Source organism: Aedes albopictus, chromosome 3 (genome assembly GCF_035046485.1).
Source record: "Aedes albopictus strain Foshan chromosome 3, AalbF5, whole genome shotgun sequence".
NCBI classification, from domain to species: domain Eukaryota; kingdom Metazoa; phylum Arthropoda; class Insecta; order Diptera; family Culicidae; genus Aedes; species Aedes albopictus.
The window spans coordinates 298,230,880-298,253,299 of record NC_085138.1 but is presented as its reverse complement, the minus strand read 5'-3'; the positions used below and the strand labels follow the sequence as shown (position 1 = coordinate 298,253,299).

Below are 22,420 nucleotides of genomic sequence, written 5' to 3'. Positions count from 1 at the left end.
TGTATCATCATACTATACTGCCCCCACTCGCATGACAGTCCCATCTTTGCTGTGTTTCCTGGGAGGCAGTATAGGGGTAAACCAGACGCTTAAAAGTTTTCATGATTTGTTAAAGTTGATCTAAAGTTTAGCTATTATCTCAAATATTTTGTAGAGATTTTGAATAAAAGTATTATTGGTGCTGTCTATAAACTACGTCGACCACATTTTGGAAACTTCATCCACCTTGCTCCTTTTTAGTCTACGTAGTGTATGGAAGAGCCCTTACAGAATAATTGTTATATTTTTGAAATAATCTGCCCATCATCAAACTTCTCCTATGTGCTTTCACTCACCTGTCCTCCGAATAATCCACAAACAGCTGGAACAGCAAGTATGTTGAACACAGCCGAGCCAACCACAGCTCCCACTCCAATATCGCCCTTTGTGACAAAGGTTCCCACGCAGTTGATGAACAGCTCAGGACTTGATGAGGCTGCTGCCATAAACGTTGCACCCGCAATATCTTCCTTCACCTGCAGCTCTGAAAGTTATGGGTGCGATATAAAAGATGAACGGAAATGTTAGACTTCTAAGAGTCTCAAATGTCCTACTTTTGCACATCAACTCGATTGCCGGCACGAAATAGTCATCGCATACTATGGCCAACAACCAGAAGCAGTAGCATGCGATCAGCAGATGCACCGTAATCCATCCGTGTTTCCGGTCTTCACGGGTAAATCCATCCGATGGAAACTCGAAGATTGCAGCAGGAGTACAATTTCTTTCGTGAAGTACACTTGCTTCTGTTGTCTCCTCTAGTGGGAATTCGGTATAATTTTCCGGTTCCACCACAATCGGTTCAAACACTTCCACCTGATCTTGCAAAATTTGCAGAATGTGTCGTCTGGGACGGGACTTTGTTGCTACGCTTTCGCCATTGAATGGGCCGAAAAATGCGTTGAGCACCGAAATAGAACCTAAGCTTAGCACAAACAACACTCGCACAATGAACGCAATCTTCGCTCTACGACTTTTGATTCCACAGAACGTCCCAGGTTTTACCATCTCCAGGAAAATTACTTCTTCTCAGTGCTCACTACTAAGGCCTCACACGAAACACCGTTCACCGCGCGCTGTTGTTTGGGACACTTCTCCAACCGTCAAGGATCCCGGTCTAAAAGAAAGTTGATTTTCATAGTCCTCTTGACTTTTATAGCACCTCTCGTGTCTTCTACTACCGACAAACCGTGTTGAACTAGCTGACTCAATGATGGTGGTAATGGTGCGCACATACAGCAGCCAACCTGCAGATGCACTTTATCTCAGGAGAAATAAGAATCTTGTCACCCAACTCAAAGTCGTAAATAACGATGCATGAAGAGCGCGCCTACACATCAGCAGCACCGAAACCAGCCGCGCCAGAGATAACGTTCACTAGAGGTGCACGGCACAGATCATCCACTAACAACTAGGTACTCATGCGTCGCATTTCTACTGTCAAAATATTTACTAATCATTGTATACTCTCTAAGCGCACGTACAGCTCATTTGACTCATCCTGATTGAGCCCCCTCCTAAGTCCTGCCTAACTGCTATAATTCCTCGAAAACAACTCGAAAAAATTCCATACCAACCATTCTCGTAAAGACAATGAACCGCGCCGTACATGTCACTCAAGCTGCCCGCACCTTTCTTCCACCTTCGACCGAACCGGAGCCAGCTCCGTAAACAGAAGCTGATAATCCCATGTCCATCCGTCTGTTGTTTCTATATTTGTTGAACTTCACGAAAGCCCCGGCAAAGTGTACCACAGACGCAAAGAATACCTGGTTCCTTATTGGTGGCACAGATAGCCAGAGTGTTATACACACCTTCGTCGGCCAACACGGATACACAAGGAGTTCAAGTTCCGGGAGTGTGTTGAGGCCGTCAAAACGTACAAACCTCAGTACGATAATCAGTTGGCATAGTAATTTGCAGATGCTGTCACGATGATCTGTAAACGGTCGTTGTATGATAACGCTACCCCCGATAGCTACAATGTTGTTCTAGATGGGTAGGTAGTGATCGAATGGCGCGCTCACTCGTGCCTGGACCAACGAAAGAGATGGTGCTCGCGATACTGCCTAACCTACTGAAGGTGGTGGCGGTGAGAACCGATGTCCGCAAACAAAAGCCGACAAAAATAAAAGTGTGATAATAATCAATGACGAACCATATGTACAGTTAGTAAACAAATCGATTCTCACTTTTTTGGCTTCTTCTTCGGGGATGTTCAATGCTGGATCGCCGTTCAATTTTATATACCTAAATATGTACATATGCTGAATCGAATGCATAAATATAACACAAAAACGACTTTTCCAATAGTTGGCAGTAAAATTGAACAAATTGATTTGTTCTGATCTAAAGTAATGATTCAAACTTTCAGGAGCTTTAATTTCCATGTTTTTATTTTTCTTCCGTCATTTGGTGATTTGGTTGAAAATGTCTGTTTCAAACTTCCGATTTTAATGCAAAACTGTTTCATATTGAGGGCATTTGATGAGGCTAGAGTAACAAAATAACTAGTTACGACTGTAAAATATTTTCGAAGTTAATGCCTTCTCGGCATTTTCTGCGATTTTAAACGTGAAATCGAAAACAGTTTGGTGTAAATGCTATGCCAGTGCGTGTTGGCATCAACAACCAAGCTTCTCCATTTGTCTCTCTATCTCCTTGGAAGGTAGGTAACAAATCATCATACAATCTTGCGAGCAAGCAAGGAATGTTAGAAATTAATGAATCATACTGTTGAAAATGCTTTGACATCCATGTGCTCGATGAACAAATTGAGATTTGAATTATGTAAAGAATGAAGTAAATCAATTAAATTAAAAATGTGAGGGAATTTTGTGCATAAATTTAGTCAGGGCTCAAATGAGGGAATCTTGTTCGCAGGAATAGGTCTTGCTTCTGGTCATTTGAGATAGGACAACCAGGATCTCGTCGATTACGATGAGGAACAGTAGCGGTGATAGTACCTATACATCCTTGCCTTACTCCAGCAACGACCCGGATGGGATCGGATCGGACAAAACACCATTGTCCAGTACTCTGCACGAAAATGCTCTGTACTGTGCTTCAATGAGGCCGATGATTTTGAGGTGTAATCAAAGCCGATTGGAGTTTCATGCAGCTACCGGTGAAAACCAGGCGAATACATGTGTTTCACATTTCTAACTTCTGGTTTCGTTTTGCTCCCATTTTGGTTATGAGTGCCATGTCTTTGTAACAAGTGCTCTCGGAACCTCGACACGATAGCAACATTCTGTCTTCGGCAAAGTTGTTCAGAACAACAACCACTTCCTGGTTCCGAATTTCCCCACCACGTGACGCTAGTGTATATATTGACTTCCGGTACGACTTTGGTGGGATATAGCCCGAGATTGAAGCCAGACAGGAAGGTACGATCTTCGTTGTTCAGGACTACGAGTACTTCCAGGTCATGAGAAGCATAGTTTTAAATTTCACAACCACGTGGCGCTAGCGTACAGAGTGATTTCCGGCACGACTTTTGTGGGCTATAGCGTAAGATTTAAGCCAGATAGAAAGGTGCGATCTTCGGCAAAGTTGTTCAGAGCTACGAGTCCTTCTAGGCTATGAAGAGCATAGTTTTAAATTTCACCACCACGTGGCGCTAGTGTAGATGTTTACTACCGGTATGACTTTGGTGGGATATAGCATGAGATTGAAGCCAGATAGAAAGGTACGATCTTCGGCAAAGTTGTTCAGGACTACGAGCACTTCCAGATCATGAAGAACATAGTTCCAAATTTCACCACCACGTGGCGCTAGTGAACATAGCTACTTCCGGTACGACTTTGGTGGGATATAGCACGAGATTGAAGTCGGATAGAAAGGTACGAAGGGGGTGGAAGCTTAGGTAAAATATTATCTTCTGGGCGCCCATTAAAAACTCCACCCCCGGCGAAGACTAGTGCTTGAGCCTAGCTATTTAGCACTGTAGTTGGAGGAAATGCCAATGCCGAACCCGTAGCTTCCGGGAAGGTAAGCCCAGCTCCCTGGGTTAGTGGGTTGGTGTCAGGCCCTGCGAGCAAGCCGTAAAAAAGGCTAGCACCGGAAAATCAACAAGAGAAGAATGCGAACCGATACCAATGGCGACGACCACAGCGATGAAAAAAGACTTGCGATTGAAAGCTCGGTACGTGGAACTGCAGATCTCTCAACTTCATCGGGAGCACCCGCATACTCGCCGATATACTGAAGGACCGCGGGTTCGGAATCGTAGTGTTGCAGGAGGTGTGTTGGATAGGATCTATGGTGCGAACGTTTAGAGGTAATCATACTATTTACCAGAGCTGCGGTAACACACGCGAGCTGGGAACAGCTCATGCATGGTGATATGCAGAGGCGCGTAATCGGTTGGTGGCCGATCGACGGAAGAATGTGCAGGTTAAGGATCAAGGGCCGATTCTTCAACTTCAGCATAACAAACGTGGACAGCCCAAACTCCGGAAGTACTGATGATGACAAGGACGCATTTTACGCGAAGCTCAAACGCGAGTACGATCGCTGCCTAAGCCACGACGTCAAGATCATCATAGGAGATTTGAACGCTCTGGTAGGCCAGGAGGAGGAATTCAGACCGACGATTGGTAACCCAGCCAGCAATTTGGTTGCTATATCGAAATTGCAACTGAAATAGTCACACATATATAGCACCAAAGAAATCGTATTCAATGCACGAAACAGGCATATACATACTAAAGTGGAAGCCATATCGAAACATATATACGGTTACTGCGATTCCATCCAACATAATTTACGATTTCTCGAAAAATTTCTACGCCGATTTTATCCATCTAAATATACGATAATGCATGATCTTATTACGATTGAGAGTACCAATATACGACTCAAGATTTTCAAATAAAAAAAACAATTGATGTTCAGTGGAAATCGAACATAGGTCCTTTGATTGAGAACTGCGCGTTATCTCTATTGGCTATATTGCCAAGTTGAAAACAGAAAGTTCAAAGTGAATGGCATGAAACGAATAAAAAATAGCATGATACGTTGCGAGACTTGTGCTGCGAGCGTTGTTGTTGTGCATTGAGTGGCACCAATAGTGGTGCCGTGCAAGAGACCCGAAATTCACATCGTTGTTGGAATCTATACATCACTTAAGTCATCTGCTAGTATGAAAACCTATATATTTGGTTGAAATTATTGCTACCATGGTTGGAATGTGTAAACAACAACAGAAATACAAATTTGTGATGAATACCATTTTTTCTTTTTTTCCATCATACAAATATGTAAACAAAACCATTAACGATTTCCGAGATTAAGATTCGACTATTTAAAGTGCAGTAACAATCATATGCGACTGTAAACATGAATATACGAATTCTACAATTTCATTCACTTCGTATACGACGCAAGTGTGACGCAAACGATCAATATACAACATTGTTATAGTTGTATACGATTTCACCGATTTTCATCATACCTTTAGGTAGCAAGCTCGATTTAGCAGATTCATATACGATGTGAAGCGACGATTTCCACGATTCAAAGAAATCATATATACAATGCTAGCGAACTTGCAGCTTGACACTAAGAATGTATGTTTTTTTTTCACGATTCTATCCGATTCTGTGCGATCCTACCGATAGTATCTCGCACCTTTTATGATCGGAGACGATTATATGAAACAAAATCGCAATTGAAATTTAATTTGGCATGAAATGCGATTTACCGCAATCATTGTCAACAAATATACATATTATTATACAATTCTGATTCAATATATGAAAATATACGATTTTTTCCACACAATGATTAACGATATGTGGTTGGCTGGGAAGTTCAGCGCAGCAGGCGAACGAAAACGGCCTACGACTCATTGATTTCGCCGCCTCCAAAAATATGGCCATACATAGCACCTTTTTCCAACACAGCCTTATCGTTACACCTGGAGATCACCACAGCAGACGGAATCTCAAATCGACCACGTTCTGATTGACGGACGGCACTTCTCAACATTATCGACGTCAGGACCTATCGTGGCGTCAACATCGACTCCGATCACTATCTGGTGATGGTCAAACTGCGCCCAAAACTCTCCGTCATCAACAATGTACGGTACCGGCGACCGCCACGGTACAACCTAGAGCGACTGAAGCAACCGGATGTCGCCTCAGCATACGCGCAGAATCTCGAAGTCGCGTTGCCAGACGAGGGCGAGCTCGATGAGGCCCCTCTAGAGGACTGCTGGAGTACAGTGAAAGCAGCCATCAACGACGCAGCAGAGAGCATCATCGGGTACGTGGAACGATATCGACGGAACGAATGGTTCGACGAAGAGTGCAGAACGGTTTTGGAGGAGAAGAACGCAGCGAGGGCGGTAATACTGCAGCAAAGGACTCGACAGAACGTGGAACGTTACGAACAGAAGCGGAAACAACAGACCCGCCTCTTTCGGGAGAAAAAGCGCCGCCTGGAAGAAGCGGGGTGTGAAGAAATGGAACTGCTGTGCCGTTCCCAAGAGACACGGAAGTTCTATCAGAAGCTCAACGCATCTCGCAACGGCTTCGTGCCGCGAGCCGAAATATGCAGGGATAAAGACGGAGGCATCTTGACGGACGGACGTGAGGTGATCGAAAGATGGAAGCAGCACTTCGATCAGCACCTGAACGGCGTGGAGAACGTAGGCACGGGAGCCCACGGCAACGGAAGAAACGACGACGCCAGTGCAGCGGAGGACGGAAATGAACCAACTCCCACGCTGAGGGAGGTTAAGGATGCCATTCACCAGCTCAAACCCAACAAAGCAGCTGGTAAGGGTGGTATCGCAGCTGAACTCATCAATATGGGCCCAGAAAAGTTGGCCACCTGTCTGCATCGGCTGATAGTCAGGATCTGGGAAACCGAACAGCTACCGGAGGAGTGGAAGGAAGGGGTAATCTGCCCATTCACAAGAAAGGCGACTATTTGGAATGTGAGAACTTCAGGCTGATCACTATTTTGAATGCTGCCTGCAAAGTGCCATCCAAGATCATTCGTCCGTCGTCTGTCACCTAAAACAAATGAGTTCGTGGGAAGTTATCAAGCCGGCTTCATCGACGGCCGGTCGACAACGGACCAGATCTTTACCGTAAGGCAAATCCTCCAGAAATGCCGTGAATACCAGGTGCCAACGCATCACCTGTTCATCGACTTCAAAGCGGCATACGACAGTATTGACCGCGCAGAGCTATGGAGAATCATGGACGAAAACGGCTTTCCTGGGAAGCTGACTAGACTGATTAAAGCAACGATGGACGGTGTGCAAAACTGCGTAAGGGTTTCGGGTGAGCTATCCAGTTCATTCACATCTCGCCGGGGACTGCGACAAGGTAACGGACTCTCATGCCTACTCTTCAACATCGCTCTGGAAGGTGTGATGCGACGAGCCGGGCTCAACAGCCGGGGAACGATTTTCACAAAATCCGGTCAATTTGTGTGCTTTGCGGACGACATGGACATTATAGCTAGAACATTTGGAACGGTGGCAGAGCTGTACACCCGCCTGAAACGCGAAGCAGCAAAGGTCGGACTGGTGGTGAATGCCTCAAAAACAAAGTACATGCTGGCAGGCGGAACCGAACACGACCGGATCCGTCTGGGTAGTAACGTTACGATAGATGGGGATACTTTCAAGGTGGTGGAGGAATTCGTCTACCTCGGATCCTTACTGATGGCTGACAACAACGTGAGCCGTGAAATTCGGAGGCGCATCATCAGCGGAAGTTGGGCCTACTACGGGCTCCAGAACAAACTGCGGTCGAAAAAGATTCACCCACGCACCAAATGAACCATGTATAAAACGCTAATAAGACCGGTGATCCTCTACGGGCACGAGACATGGACCATTGGGGACTACGAAGCAAATAACCACAGTTGATCATGTGCGTGAAGCGCCGATTTTTTAACATGGGGAAGCATAGGAAGTCAACTTTAAAATGCTTCTAAAAAATTCAAAACATTATTTAATTAAAAACGGATTGATGTACGGGATAAGAATCTTCGTTTTCTACACAATCCGTACCTAATCTGGGAAAAAACTTTTTAATCAAAATTATATGCTAACACGTTTGCTAATTGAATTTCTCATCGCGTACACCAACCCGCTTTTAATTAAGTATTGTTTTGAATTTTTTAGAAGCATTTGAAAACTTCCCCATGCTAAAAAATCGGTCCTTCACGCATACAGTAAACTTTTTCCAGGTGGCAGTAGCGTACCTTCGAACTCTCGAATGCTCGAGGAGGACCTGCGAGCACTCGGGGTTTTCGAGCGACGCGTGCTAAGGACGATCTTCGGCGGTGTGTAGGGGAGCAGTGTGTGGCGGAGAAGGATGAACCACGAGCTCGCTGCACTTTACGGCGAACCCAGCATCCAGAAGGTGGCCAAAGCCGGAAGGATACGGTGGGCAGGGCATGTTGCAAGAATGCCGGACAACAACCCTGCAAAGCTGGTGTTTGCAACTGATCCGGTTGGCACAAGAAGGCGTGTAGCGCAGAGAGCACGATGGGCGTACCAGGTGGAACGTGACTTGGCGAGCATTGGGCGCGACCGAGGATGGAGAGCGGCAGCCACAAGCCGAGTATTGTGGCATACCAATGAGAGTATATTACAGGTGGGGAAGAAGAAGAGATGGCTATGTATTAGTAAGCAAAGAAAAATGTAAACACAAATAGTGACGTCACTATTTGACACGCGTTCTTATGGGAGCTCGCTTTGCTTGTAGTAGTGACATGTTTTGCACCAGACACGGATCTCACGCACACGAAGTATCGTCTTCCCCACCTCTATTAGACTCTCATTGGTGGCATACTATTGTTGATTATGTGCTGTCTTAATGATGTTGAACAAATAAATGTATGTATGTATGTATGTATGTTTTACTAGAACTCCTCACGGACACCCTTCAGGGATCCCTCCAGAGGATCCAACCAGTGCTTGAATTTGAGTGAATATGAATGGTACGATCAGTCATCAGCGCCAACCATCACTACGAACGAACACGCACAGGGAGCAAAGAGAAACCAAACCAACCACGACCACTATTCCTCATCGATCGGTTGACTGGTGAAGCATACTGACTGGAAACCATTAATTCTCGCTTGCTGCGGTGAGTCTGAAGATGCGTAAATGATTCAGTGGATTTATTTTTTGCTCAAAACTTGTAAAAATAATCAATTTATCCATAAGAGAATGATGGACGTGACTATTATGATAGATTTATTAATTCGAGTTTATATCATTTGAGGGGCCAAGAATCAAAGGGGTGTAAGTGACCATTTTGTCGATTTTGAGCTGAGCATATCATAAAATTCTTCAGATTTCAAGCTTTCAGGAACTTTTTTAAGATTGTTTCTACGATGATTGGAAAAATTACAATAAATCAGAGAAAATTGGGTTAATTTTGAAGCTCCATACATTTTGTATGGGATAAAAAATTGGTAAAAAAAAACTTTAAACCTCGTTTACTCGAAAGTGAGTTTTTGTCACTTACACCCCTTTGCTTCTGACCCCCTCATTTGCACTGTAATAACGAGATAAAAATCAAGTATATTCATTGCCGTATACACCGGCGATTCAGAGAGCCACACGGCGCTGAATCGTCGTCCCTCACTCTCACTCATATTTTTATTGCTCCCGCTCTCACTTGTTTCTGAAGCATGTTAGCCAATTAAGGCTTATTGCTACCGCTTTGGGTTGAAAAACGCCAGTCAAAGAAGAGCTAATTTTGATTCGTCTAAGGTAAAACGCTTCAATTTTCAAGCGCTGGTTCCAACTGAATTTCTTCCAGTAAGGGAATTGCTTCTGGAATTTCTCCAGGGTATCCTAGGACGAAAATGGCTTTATTGGGAAGCTGACTAGACTGATCAAAGCAATAAAATACGATGTGAAAAACTGCGTAAGGGTCTTGGTTGAATTACCCAGCTCATTCGAATCTTGCCGGGGACTGCGACAAGTGGCGGACACTCATGCCCACTCTTCAACTCCGCTCTGGAAGGTGTAATGCGACAGCCAAGGTATGATTTTCTCAATATCCGGTCAATTTGTGTGCTTTGCGGACGTCATGGCGTAAGGATGTTTTCGATCACTTGGCAACCGTTTGACTCATTTGTCCACAACTCAGTTCAGAAGCATAATATTGAAATGTGGTGGTGGGCAAACTTGTAGATTAGTGTTTTTCCTTTAATTATCATCAAGGACGCCATATTCTAACTCTTACGTATACGCTGTGAAAGCGCTAGTACCACCTACTCATACTAAACGATCGAAAAATGCGATTGTTTAGTATGGGTCGGTGGTACTAACAGTTTTACGCCGTAACCCAGTCAACCAGTAATCGTATATAATATTGAATAAGATGTTAAAGTGGAGGCAATATGCGTACATTTTACATGCGCCTAAATGGAGGCGTGTACGCATATGGCCTCCACATTATCATCTTATGCAACATCATATACGATTACTGGTTGTCTGGGAAATATTAGAGTTAGAATATTGCGTCCTTGATGATAATTGTAGGAAAAACAATAATCTACAAGTTTGCCGAACAGCACATTTCAATATTATGCCTCTGAACTGAGTTGTAGACATATGAGTCAAATGCTTGCAAGGTGATCGAAAACATCCTTGGTCATGGGCATTGTCGCCAGAGCTTTACATCCACATGAAACGTAAAACAGCAAAGGTCGGACTCGGAATGAATAAGTCAAAAATAAAGAGTATGCTGATAGGCAGAACAGAACAGAACCGGATCCGTCGTGGTGGAAAAATTCGTCTACCACGGATCCTTACTAACGGCTGACCACAATGCTAGTTGTGAATTTCGATGGCGCATCATCAGTAGAAGTCCTGTCTTCATACTACAGCCTGTTAGCTGCGGTCTAAAGAGATTCATCCCCGCACCAAATGTACAATACGCTTACTTATTGTTCGGATTAGAACAATCGGAAAAAAAACCTCCTTGAAGCAGTTTGTTGGTAACGCGCTCAAAGCTAGAAGAAATATATTCGTGTACATAAATGCGTATAATTAAGATAATTTGCTTACAATTTTAGTTTAATCCTTCAGAGAAATAATCCCCACAAATGATTTGGCAACCCTGGCATAGCCAATCTTGCTCCGAATATGTGCCCTTATGTTTCGACCTAGTTCATAGAGCAGTTCAGTTAATATAGTTTTTGGTATCATCCTAGTCTAGTCTAGTCTAGTCTACACATACACAGCCATTCATTGAAAGAATCCTGGAAAATGGTAGAATCGACTACTTCTACAATTTTTCTTGTCATTATTAATGTTTGCAGTACATCGGAAATGCATTACAAACATTAAAGCGGCCAGGCCTACTGTGCAGTGTTATTGATATTACGATAAAGCTATTGAGGGGGACATCTCGTACCAACCACTCAGCTTTTTATTAAGCAAAACACGTGAAATCGATGGGGGTGACGATGCTAAGAAGGTTAATGTCACCCCTTGGTCCTATGCTTCCTGGGATGGAACACAGGTATTTACTCTGTATCCTGGCCCTTATACCTAGGCTTAAGCGCCTTTACTCGCTCTCTGAAATGAAACAAAATAAAGATTTCTGGCGGTGGGGGTTAGTGACTTTACGAAAAATGATTTTAATGGTTATTGAACACCTCCGCAAGAGTAAAAAATAGAATGTAGTCTGAAACGATCTCACCAAATTATACGCTGCAGTCTCTCAGTAATCATGAAAACTCCTCCTATGCGCTCTAACATTATCCGAAAGGTTTCCCACGCGAGGTCGCATCTTTCATCGTTGGAAAATACTTGCTGCCCTTCCGCTACATTCCCGAAAGTCCCCCACAAGAACGCATCTAGATTCATCGCGTTTTCTTATTCATCTTTTCTGAAACTGCGACAGGAACGTCGCACGATTTTCCTCACTGGCTGCTCTTCGTTCTTTTGCAGTTCATCCTATCTGTAGAAAAGGCACCGAATGCAGCACTTCACTTATATTTTTCTTGCCCTCTTTTCGGTGGCATCCGACGAACGCTCAAAGAACTTTCGTATAAATTTCACCACCTCTCAAAATGTTACTTTTTCCAACCACAACGCACTCGCCGCGGCCGCGGCCGTACTATCCGCCAAAATATTGCACAAAGCTCAACAACACACACGATACAGCCACATTCAATACGAGCGAGGTAGCACTCGAAATACCGCTGTAATCAAACAAATCTCGAAGAAACAATTCTCACTAAGGAAAACTAACACAATAAGGGATTCGCAAGAGATGAACTTAAACAAGCGGAAAACTTTCCGGATTACGTAATACCGAACGATCCACCAGCGGAATTTTTTTTTTTCGGGAACGCGAAGAAAAACGTGACAAGCGATTGAAAACACAACCGATCGCGGTGATGCCTACTACGATCTCCTTAATATAGTTTTTGGTGTCATCCTTACAATAAACTTACAAATGCAACGATATTACAGTGAACAAAATCGTCACATACGATGTAAGTCGGCGTACAAATAAAGGTCTTATAATGCGGATCCTATAACCTACGAAATCGAGTTAATGGTTATTCATTTACTCCGCAACAAGCTTTTCCAACATACAAATTCAATAGTTTAATGTTTAGTTTCCACTCATTTCAATTAACTTCAAATTTGCCGCATACTCTAATTATAATTCACGTATAAATCACTTGAGAAAGAAATCATATTCACGCCATCACCTAATCGACCATAAGGATGTCTTTTTCATTGTATTCCACAGTATGTTCAATTATAAATGTCCACTTGACTATGACATCAGCTACCTATTGTGCTATAGCATATATATAGTTAGATATACCTAACTGTGCTAACATTTAAACGAGGGGTTTGATGCAGTGGTCTCACAGTGGTTCGAACACGGATTACTTATTATGGTAACTTTACTTGCAGAGCTCATGGTGCTTGAATCTCGGAAGCGATAGACGCGTAGAGTTGAAAGAGCTTTGGAACGTTGGGAAATGATTTCGGATATTATTAAAAACAGTTCCGTACAGTAATACAAAATTACATAAACTTTTATTCATCCTATCAACTACCATAGACTCATTTGAAGACACGCAAATATGTACAATAGAGAGGAAGAAATGGTTTGTTACTTATAATAGGTTTCAAAAACGTTTTCTGTTTCAAATTGTTCTTTGTTACATAGTGAGTAGCTAGAAATCCAGCAATCTCACCTGACTTCGTACATGTAAAAGAGAATATTCGAGATTCTAGCCACCATCATCAATATCATTATAATGCGCTCTTCGTGACAAGTACATGTAACAACCAATAGTGCTTGCATCCTAGTACGGTAGGTCTTAGTTTTTTTTTTATTATGCTCTATTTTTTGTCTTATCTTGGTTTCGGTGCTGAGTTTTCACTTGGCATTAAGTCAAATACAGCTAATATTTGGTTCATTTGTAAACTTTTCTTTCAATCGTTCATTGAAATATATCTCTTCGCGGATGCTTTGCTCCGCCCTAAAATTTTACTTGTCTTCTTCTTTATCAACACACACTCACTCCTTAACTGTAATCAGCGGGGCGTCGTCCAATTACGAGTTGCACCAACAGTATCAATATCAACAATAACAACATCAACAAAACCGAATGATTACCCCCGACCGAGTTTGTCACGCGACTACCATGTGACACCAGCAGGTTGAAAATCAATTCGAAGTGGGCACCACCCAGCGCCAGATTTGCAGATAAAAAAAACCGTTTATTTTATCGACACAACTCACAAAGCTCCCTGCAACTCACTCACCGCACACAAGTCGGGAGATTCACTGGGAAGAATACGTTCAACTCAATCAAACTTGCCAGAATCAAAAAGACTGCGTACATAATGAGGCACGCGTACCCAACTCTTCGATCTAGCCTAAACTTATTCAACCAGAAGGCAATATACAGCATCAGTAACGTCGACAGCAGCGAGATGGCCGAGTACTCCAGCCCAGCTGAGTTGATTCCTACCCAGTGATGACCCTTTTCAATAGGCGAGAAGGCTGCCTTTATGAACCATGGCAATCCGAGGCACAGCAAAATGTCGAAAGTGTTGGATCCAATTGAGTTACTGATTCCCATCGAACCATAACCTGAGAACAAAGAAGATATTGTAAGAACCCAACGAAATAAAAGATCACTTATCAAACAATCCCTGTCAATGTGGTCTTTATGAGTTTACCTTGCTTTGCGACGATTACGCTGGACACGGCCTCCGGCACGCTGGTACCTGCTGCCAAAAATGTGATCCCCATCACCGAATCGGGTATCTTAAGCGTATCCCCTGGAAAACAAATAAGGCATGGAATCACTAGGAAATTCAATTTCTACTGTCCTTATCAGCCGTGTATGATTAGCCATGACCGTGGATTAAGTCGCAATTTTCGATAAACGGGTTTCGCTACACAGTCTGCGCTGCGGTCATCTTGGTATCGTAAAACAAAAGTTCGGTATCAGTTCAATTCAATTTGCTGAGCAAAGTTCGTGGTGTGACGTAGTTGGTTGGATATAATCAGCGATACGATATGCAGGTGATGCGATGAAAACGCTTTGGTGCCTTGGGAAAGGAAGATTCTCAGATAATTGTTACAACTATATGAAATAATTTAAGTCAAATAGAAAAATCAAATTGAAACCGGAGCTGGGAGTGGTCAGAACCTTTCTCACTACACATAATTCAGTGAGCATCCTCATGGCGACGTTGCAAGCACCGAAGATGGTGTGGTAACAGATCTAGGAGTATGTGCGCAGGACGAAAGATTTCCAGCCCCTAACCTCCAAGAGATTGAGGAGGATGTTGGCCGATTGAAAAACAACAGTCGCTGGAGCAGATCAACTACCAAGCGAGTCACTAAAATACGGTGGAGAAGCACTGGCAAGAGCACTACACTGTGTCGTTACCAAGATTTGGGACGAGGAAGTATTACCGGAGGAATGGATGGAAGGTATCGTGTGTCCCATCTACAAAAAGGGCGACAACTATCGCGCGATCACAATACTAAGCGCTACCTATAAGATACTCTCTCAAATTTTATGCCGCCGTCTATCACCGATTGCAAGAGAGTTCGTAGGGCAATATCAGGCTGAATTCATGTGTGAACGCACTACAACGGGCCAGATGTTCGCCATCCGCCAGGTGTTGCAGAAATTCCGCAAATACAACGTGCCCACAAATCACTTGTTCATAGATTGCAAATCGGCGCATGATACAATCCATCAAGACCAGCTATGGCAGATTAAGTACGAATACGGATTCCCGGAAAAACTGATACGATTGATCAAGGCGACGATGGATCGAGTGCTGTGCGAAGTTCGAGTATCAGGGACATTACAGCAAGGTAATGATATAGGGAATCGCGCCACTTGGGCGGTGGTTCTATATTCGTCTGTTTTCCACTATAACTCAGTCAAATTTAAACCAATTGGCACAACTTTTGGAATGTGGTGAGATAGGTATAGTATCTACCCGTGTACAACATTTCAAGTCAATTGGTTCAAAATTGACTGAGTTATAGTGGCAAACAGACGAATATAGAACCACCGCCCAAGTGGCGCGATACCCTATCGTGCTTGCTATTCAACATTGCTTTAGAGGATATTATAAGGAGAGCGAGGATAAACGCGAGTGGAAAGATTTTCACGAAGTCCGTTCAGCTGCTTGGTTTCGCTGATGATATGGATATCGAAGCTCGGAAATTTGAGACGATGGCGAAAACGTACATCCGGCTGAAGAATGAAGCCTGCCGAATCAGATTAGTCATTAATGTGTCGAAGTCAAAGTGCATGATGGCAAAAGGCTCCAGAGAAGAATCACCGCGCTGGCCACTCCGAATTTCTATCGACGGTGATGATATCAAGGCGGTTGAAGAATTCGTGTACTTGGGCTCACTGGTAGTCACCGACAACGACAACAGCAGAGAAATTCAGAGACGCATTGTGACAGGAAATCGAGCTTAGTTTTGACTCCGCAGAACTCTACGATCGAACAAAGTTTGCCGTAACACGAAGTTAACTATCTACTAAACGCTGATTAGACCGGTAGCCCTCTATGGGCACGAAGCATTGACTCTACGTGCAGAGGACCAACGCGCCCTTGAAGTTTTCGAACAGAAGGTGTTGCGTACCATCTACGGCGGAGTGCAGATGGAAGACGGGACTTGGAGAAGGCGAATGAACCACGAGTTGCAGAGAGAACCAACCATCGTCCATACCGCGAAAATCGGGAGGCTACGGTGGGCGGATCACGTCATCAGGATGTCGGATAGCAACTTGACCAAAATGGTTCTTGAGAGTCATCCACCCGGTACAAGAAGACGTGGTGCGCAGTTAGGTGGTTCGATCAAGTTGAGGATGGACCGAGTAGACTATTGACGACTCCTACGTACAGCAGAGGACACTCAGGCCTAAGTCCAACCAATAAGGTAAGTAAATCATTTTCGAGTTATAATATTTTGAAGAGCCCCTTTCAGTAAGGAAACAAAGATATGCGAAGCAAAAGTAAATGATTAACGATGTCCAGTGCATGAAAAAAATCTCTTTTAAATTGAAAAAAAATATCAAGTCAAACATAGCGTATTTTTTCGTGTTTTGGGCTGGGAATTCTCTATACGGATGCAAAAATGAGCAGTAGGCAAAGACAACTCTCAGCTGCTATTACAATGAAAGCTGTTACAATGTGTAGAACTGCGAGAGTGCCCATAAAGCAGAAAAGGTAAGTTTACGAATGAAAATATTCAAGAGCTTGCATTGTAGTACAGTTTTATTTATTTTCAATGAACAATATGTACAAATACACTCACATTAAATGAAACCCCTGTATAACGAACCTCTGATATCACTAAATGAACATAACGGTTGCACGTTCTCAATGCGAACACTTGGAGCAGAGTTGCAGAGATTTTTGCAGATGTCTCGCACTGCCATCATTGGCCGTATTCTTTTAAAAGCCACCAGCTGACGATTATCCGGTCCGGCCGTATACAACTTGTTGCGATGCTCTGCCGTATTTCCGAAGAAGTCAATATATTCGTCGATTGGAACCAGTTCATTAAATGCGTAGCTTTCCAAAAGCAGTCGAAACGGTAGATTTCCTTGCGCCAGCTCCGGTTGCAATCCCAAACGTCCATACAGGTTGTGGTATATGATCTTCGCTTCGTTGGTTACCTTCACTGCATCCTCGTAGGAATTCAGCATCAGGAGATAAAATGCGTAGTCCTCCAATGTCTCTGCATATATTCTGCTTGTCGATCCAAACTTATGCCATGCCCAACTCACTGCTTGAGTGATCATTAGCTTCGCCTGGACCGGTCTTCTCTTAGCCAGACAGCTTTTGCTTAGTTGACGAAATATTCCAACGATTGTCTCGTAACAGGAAGCTCCATCATCCAGTTGTTCCAGCGCCCGTAGTCCTTGATGGTAGCTGTCGGTGAACTGGCATGTTTCGAAGTATCCTACTGCTAGAGAACAGTACACGTTTGCTAGAAAACTTTTTGGAATCAACAATTCCTTGGCTACAAGCCTACGAATTTCCCTTATAGCGAGGGACGCCTTTTCTTCCCGGTTTGATTTAGACAAGGCTACAACCAAAACTTTCAACACCCGTAACATCTTTAAAGGGCGTCGTTGAGCTTGAGTCTTGGCATGGTTGAGCAGTATGATTGCTTCAGCATGCCATCCTGATTCCATTAAGAATGTTGCTACATTCAATAAAGAGTGGAATCCCAGCAGATGCTCGTTCGGACATTGTCTGTGTAGGTTGAAGGTATCACGCATCTTTTTCACCATCGTCCAAACGAAGTCCTTTGTATACTTTTCCAGCCATTGCAAGTAGATCGTCAGCTTGATTTTGGCCGCCGGCTCGTCTCGTAGAATTTCGCAAAAAACTTTCGGATCAGACAACAGCTGGCGCTGATGCTGAAGAAATTCCCGATCGTGACACATCCTGTCCAACTGGTCAACAATGGCTAGAGCCTGGGGCTGATTTTTTGCATCCGCTGCAACGCTTCCTTTCGATCCTGGTGACCCAGAACTGTGCTGTTTTGAGTTACTCGAAGAAATTTCCATTGTATGAATGGCTGTTTTTTTAACGACGATATGAAGCAAACAACTGGCTTTACGTATGTTAAACTACTGATACTGTTCGGTCACTGCTTTGAGCTTATTATATGATTTAGGCTAATTTTCAGATGTGTACCTAGGTCACTAAAAGACGTTGAACAGTGGTAAACGTGATTTATATAGCTAGGCAATAGGTACCTACGAACGGAGCATCTGCTTATTTTTATACCTGATAACAGCACTTTTGAACTTGCTAAGATGATGACCATTTTTAGTGCAGATGTATACCCTGATTCCAAATACGCGATGGAAAAATTCCGTAGGGCACACATTCCCTGAATACTAGGTTCCAACGCAACAGGGTATTGATCGATTTCAAGGCAGCCACCGAGCTATAGAAAATGATGGACAATGCGAGGATGACCGGTATACACAACTGTGTAAGGGTTTCGCTTTTATCCGGATTCCGGATCAATAAATGGCGCGCCCAATGCACAATGGTCCGAATTCACGCTTTAGCTACCCCTCAATTTGAAAGTAGTAGGTCAAATTTTTAAGAATATTATCGATCTGATTTCCTAGCAAAAAACACAGCATGTACCCCTTAGAATCAAATTCTAAATTTTAAGCTTTACAAAAACGTGTACGAGAAACTTATAGATACAGTGTATCAAACAATTATCCGCACAGCATTTTTTTTGTCAAAATAATTTTGATTCAAATGTTTATTACTATTTTATACGTCAATCAAATCAGCATTGAAATTTTGAACAATCATGAATCATATATTAATGCTCCATTGGTAAAATTTTGAGCGAGATCGAATAAGTTTTCTGGAAGTTATAGAACTTTTGATATGTAAACCTTATAAGATTTTTGAACACATTTTTTGAACATTATATCTCAATATGTACTCGATGAAACTTTTTGATTTTTTTTGCGTTACAAATTAAACCTAAGGCTTTTATATGCAGCTATGTTTGAGGTTTTATATTCACTACAAAAAATATGAAAAAATTGCTTATGTAGTTATTTAAAAAATTACCATATTTTGCACATATAATCTGCCAAACGTTTTCCACCATAAAAGTGCATTGACTGAATGAAAAATACATAGGACCTACTCTTCATATATAGAGTAGGTCCTGTATACAAATATTACATTAGGAGAGTTTAAAAAAGTTGAAAACACTTGGCACTTTTATTGATCAAAATATGATAAATTTCCAAATAATACTCTGAACATATACAGATTTTTCAATTTTTTTTAGTGAATATAAAACCTCAAATGAAGCTGCATATGAAAGCCTTAGGTATAAGCTATATCACAAAAAAGATTGAGAAAGTTTCATCGACTACATATTCAGATATAATGTGTTAAAAATGTGTTCAAAAATCTTATAAGTTTCACTAAAAGCTCTATAACTTTCAGAAAACTTATTCGATCCCGCTCAAAATTTTACCAATTGATCTTCAATATATGGTTTATGATTGGTCAAAATCTCAGCTTTTTTGAATGACGTATAAAAAAGCTATAAATATTTGAATGAAAAATTATTTTGACCCAAAAATTGTTGTACGGACAATTGTTTGATACACTGTATGGTAAAAACCTATTTTTTTTCGAAGATAGTTTGACTGTATCTTTAAAATTATATGATTTAAATGTAGTTTATCATATTTTTAACGGGATTTGTTAGTCGATTTATTTCAATTTTGAATATAAATGTCATTTATGCACCAAATTTAACTTTATATATGACCTTCCGAATGCCGCTTACAGATAAGCATTTCAAGACATCGTTGTTTTTAAGTCAAAATTGCCTACAACATTTGAATGACAAGACCTAGCAACATGAAATGTTCAGAACAAATATGCTCTCATTACTTGCTCTTTATATGCTCCAAAGCTCAAATCTTCAAAAACAAAATCACATAATAATGTTATTGTAAAAAAATAAAGTTTTTGAAAGGATCACTTTAAGTCAAAACTTAAAATTAATTAACTACAGTCGAGTCTTTTACTAAACGAATTCCTATTGAACGGACTCTTATTAAACGAACTCCTACTAGACAGGGGTGAGCGTTATAGGAGACTAAGAGCTTATGGGATTTTGGCTGTGGCCTATTATCTTGGGTGTGTTCTTAAGAGTTAGCGCAATACTTTCTTCGGCAAAGTTTTAGGGCTTGATAAGATCTACCATTTAGAACTTTGGTTCATATGATTAGTTGGCAACTTGGCCGCTAGAGGGACCATTAACAGTTTGATGCTAAATTGCAATTTTCAGCCAAAAACATTGATATTTGCCAAAGTTACAGCAGGATCAACATGACGGATTTTGAGAGAAAAATTCAGCTCGGCTTTTTTTGCTACTGAGTGTAGGTTTATTGCGGAAATCATAAAAGTAAACTTGCTTTCGTTCGATAACTAAATGTTTAATAGCTCATATTTACTGCACATTTTACAAGGAGTCTGAATATGCAAAAACATGTGAGTTTTAAGAGTTATTGTGGAAAATCTGACCAACATGTGTCACGGTAGAATGTGTCAAAGAATCACAAACAATGAAAAGTGATAAACTTCATTCGAAATGAGGGTAAAACAAAAAAAACAATATAATTTCATATCAATATACAAACTAAAAGCTTTAAACACAAATTTCGAGCATTACTACCAGCATGAAAGACAGGTAAAAGTTGAAATACATTTATTAATCGGTAGAAAAGATTCTTAGAAACGCCATAACCTACCTGGTATCACTGTTCTCTATCTACCGATCGACTAGGTACATATTTGAATGCATTTTTTAATTATATTTAAGCAAGAAGAATTGACTTCAGCAGTATCAGTCGTTCGTTTCATATTTTCGGAATATAGTCGAAAACCCAATTCAAAAATGTATCGTTCATCAAAAATTCAGTCAAACTACTCGTGTAGTAGCAGCTCGTCGTCATCCCAGGATACTCATCACAGAGGAGAGTGCAACTTGGACATATCGCAAGGAAGCTTAGCCGTAAAATTGCAGAACCATCCAATTTCATTCATGGTGAGCGTTCTCGATGAGACCTGCAACAAACCGGATCAGATCAAACTACAGCGGCACCTGTTGTCTAATCCATTCAACGTTTGCAAAATTCTTCGAGAGGATCCCAGTGCCAACGTCAAGCTAACTACCTATTTCCAATGGTTGGAAAAATCAACCAAAAACTTCGTTTGGACAATGGTGGTCAACATCAGTAACATCGTCAACCAATGCAGTGATTTGCATGACGAGCACCTGCTAGGATTCCGTTCTTTGCTCAACCTGGGAACCTTCTTGATGGAATCAGGATGGCATGCCGAAGCAATCGTACTGCTCAACATCGCCAAGGTTCAAACCCATGGATACCCGATGAAGATGCTGCAAGTTATGAAGATAATGGTTCTAGCTTTAGCGCTATCCAATCGGGAAGAAGCTGTATCCATCGCCTTAGAGGAACTTCACACTCTGATAGGAATGACAGCAGCGTCGATCCCAACAGATTTATTGGCAGGGGCACACTGTTCTCTAGCAGTCAGCAACTTCGAAATATGTGAGTTCGACTACAGCTACCAACAAGAATTTCTGGCGCTACAACTGTTGGAAGATGAAGTTTGCTCTTTCGAGACGATCATCGGAACGTTCCGCCAACTAGGCAAAAGCTGCCTGGTCGAGAGAAGCCCGCGCCAAGCGAAGCTTTTAATAACCCAAGCAGTGAGTTGGGCATGCTACAAGTTTGGATCAACCAGCAGAATATATGCAGAGACGCTAGAGGACTACGCATTTTATCTCCTGATGCTGAATGCCTACGATGATGCAGTGAAAGTAACCAATGAAGCGATGAAAATATACCACAACCTGTATGGACGTTTGGGCAGGGTTGCAAAAAAATGAAAGCATGCAACGAATGTGAGTTTTTGTTTTTGTCTTTTCACCACACCGCTTCTGACGTAAAAGTCTCTTTCCTTCACGGAGGCGGGTGAGAAGAGAATAAAAATTCTCTCGTCACTCACATCGTGGCGACGGCGAGATTCAATAACAACATTTTCCCTGTCATTGGCACTCAAAAGAGAAAATTCACCACGCTTGCTTATGGGCCAGTCGCATTCATGCGGCCGTTGTTGACATGAAGCATCCATCAGCGCAGAGCGTGTGTTGATGATGGTGGAGTCATTACGTCCACAAAGTAGTTGAGTTTTTCTGTGTTCACTTTCAAGTATCTCACAGTGGAGCTGAAAATGAATGCCTAAAGCATTCAGTTCAGCAAAATGTCA

General features: G+C 42.2%; 2 protein-coding genes across 4 annotated transcripts in view; both read right to left on the bottom strand.

Annotated features, from left to right (window-relative positions):
* LOC115261816 (sodium/potassium/calcium exchanger 3) overlaps positions 1-1,156 on the bottom strand; it is a 30,482-nt gene extending 29,326 nt beyond the window's left edge. The window contains exons 1-2 of the mRNA XM_029863704.2: positions 594-1,156; positions 336-523 (exon numbers count right to left, since the gene is read on the bottom strand). Of these exons, the coding sequence (XP_029719564.1) occupies positions 336-523; positions 594-1,047 (642 nt within the window). The 5' untranslated portion in view covers positions 1,048-1,156. The remainder of the gene's footprint in view (positions 1-335; positions 524-593) is intronic.
* An 11,913-nt stretch (positions 1,157-13,069) lies between these two features.
* Positions 13,070-22,420, bottom strand: part of LOC109417087 (sodium/potassium/calcium exchanger 5) — a 104,607-nt gene continuing 95,256 nt past the window's right edge. For all 3 annotated transcript variants that reach the window (XM_029863706.2, XM_029863705.2, XM_029863707.2), the window contains 2 exons: positions 14,252-14,353; positions 13,070-14,162 (listed from right to left, as the gene is read on the bottom strand). In XM_029863706.2, coding sequence (XP_029719566.2) covers positions 13,828-14,162; positions 14,252-14,353 — 437 coding nt within the window. In that variant the 3' untranslated portion in view covers positions 13,070-13,827. The remainder of the gene's footprint in view (positions 14,163-14,251; positions 14,354-22,420) is intronic.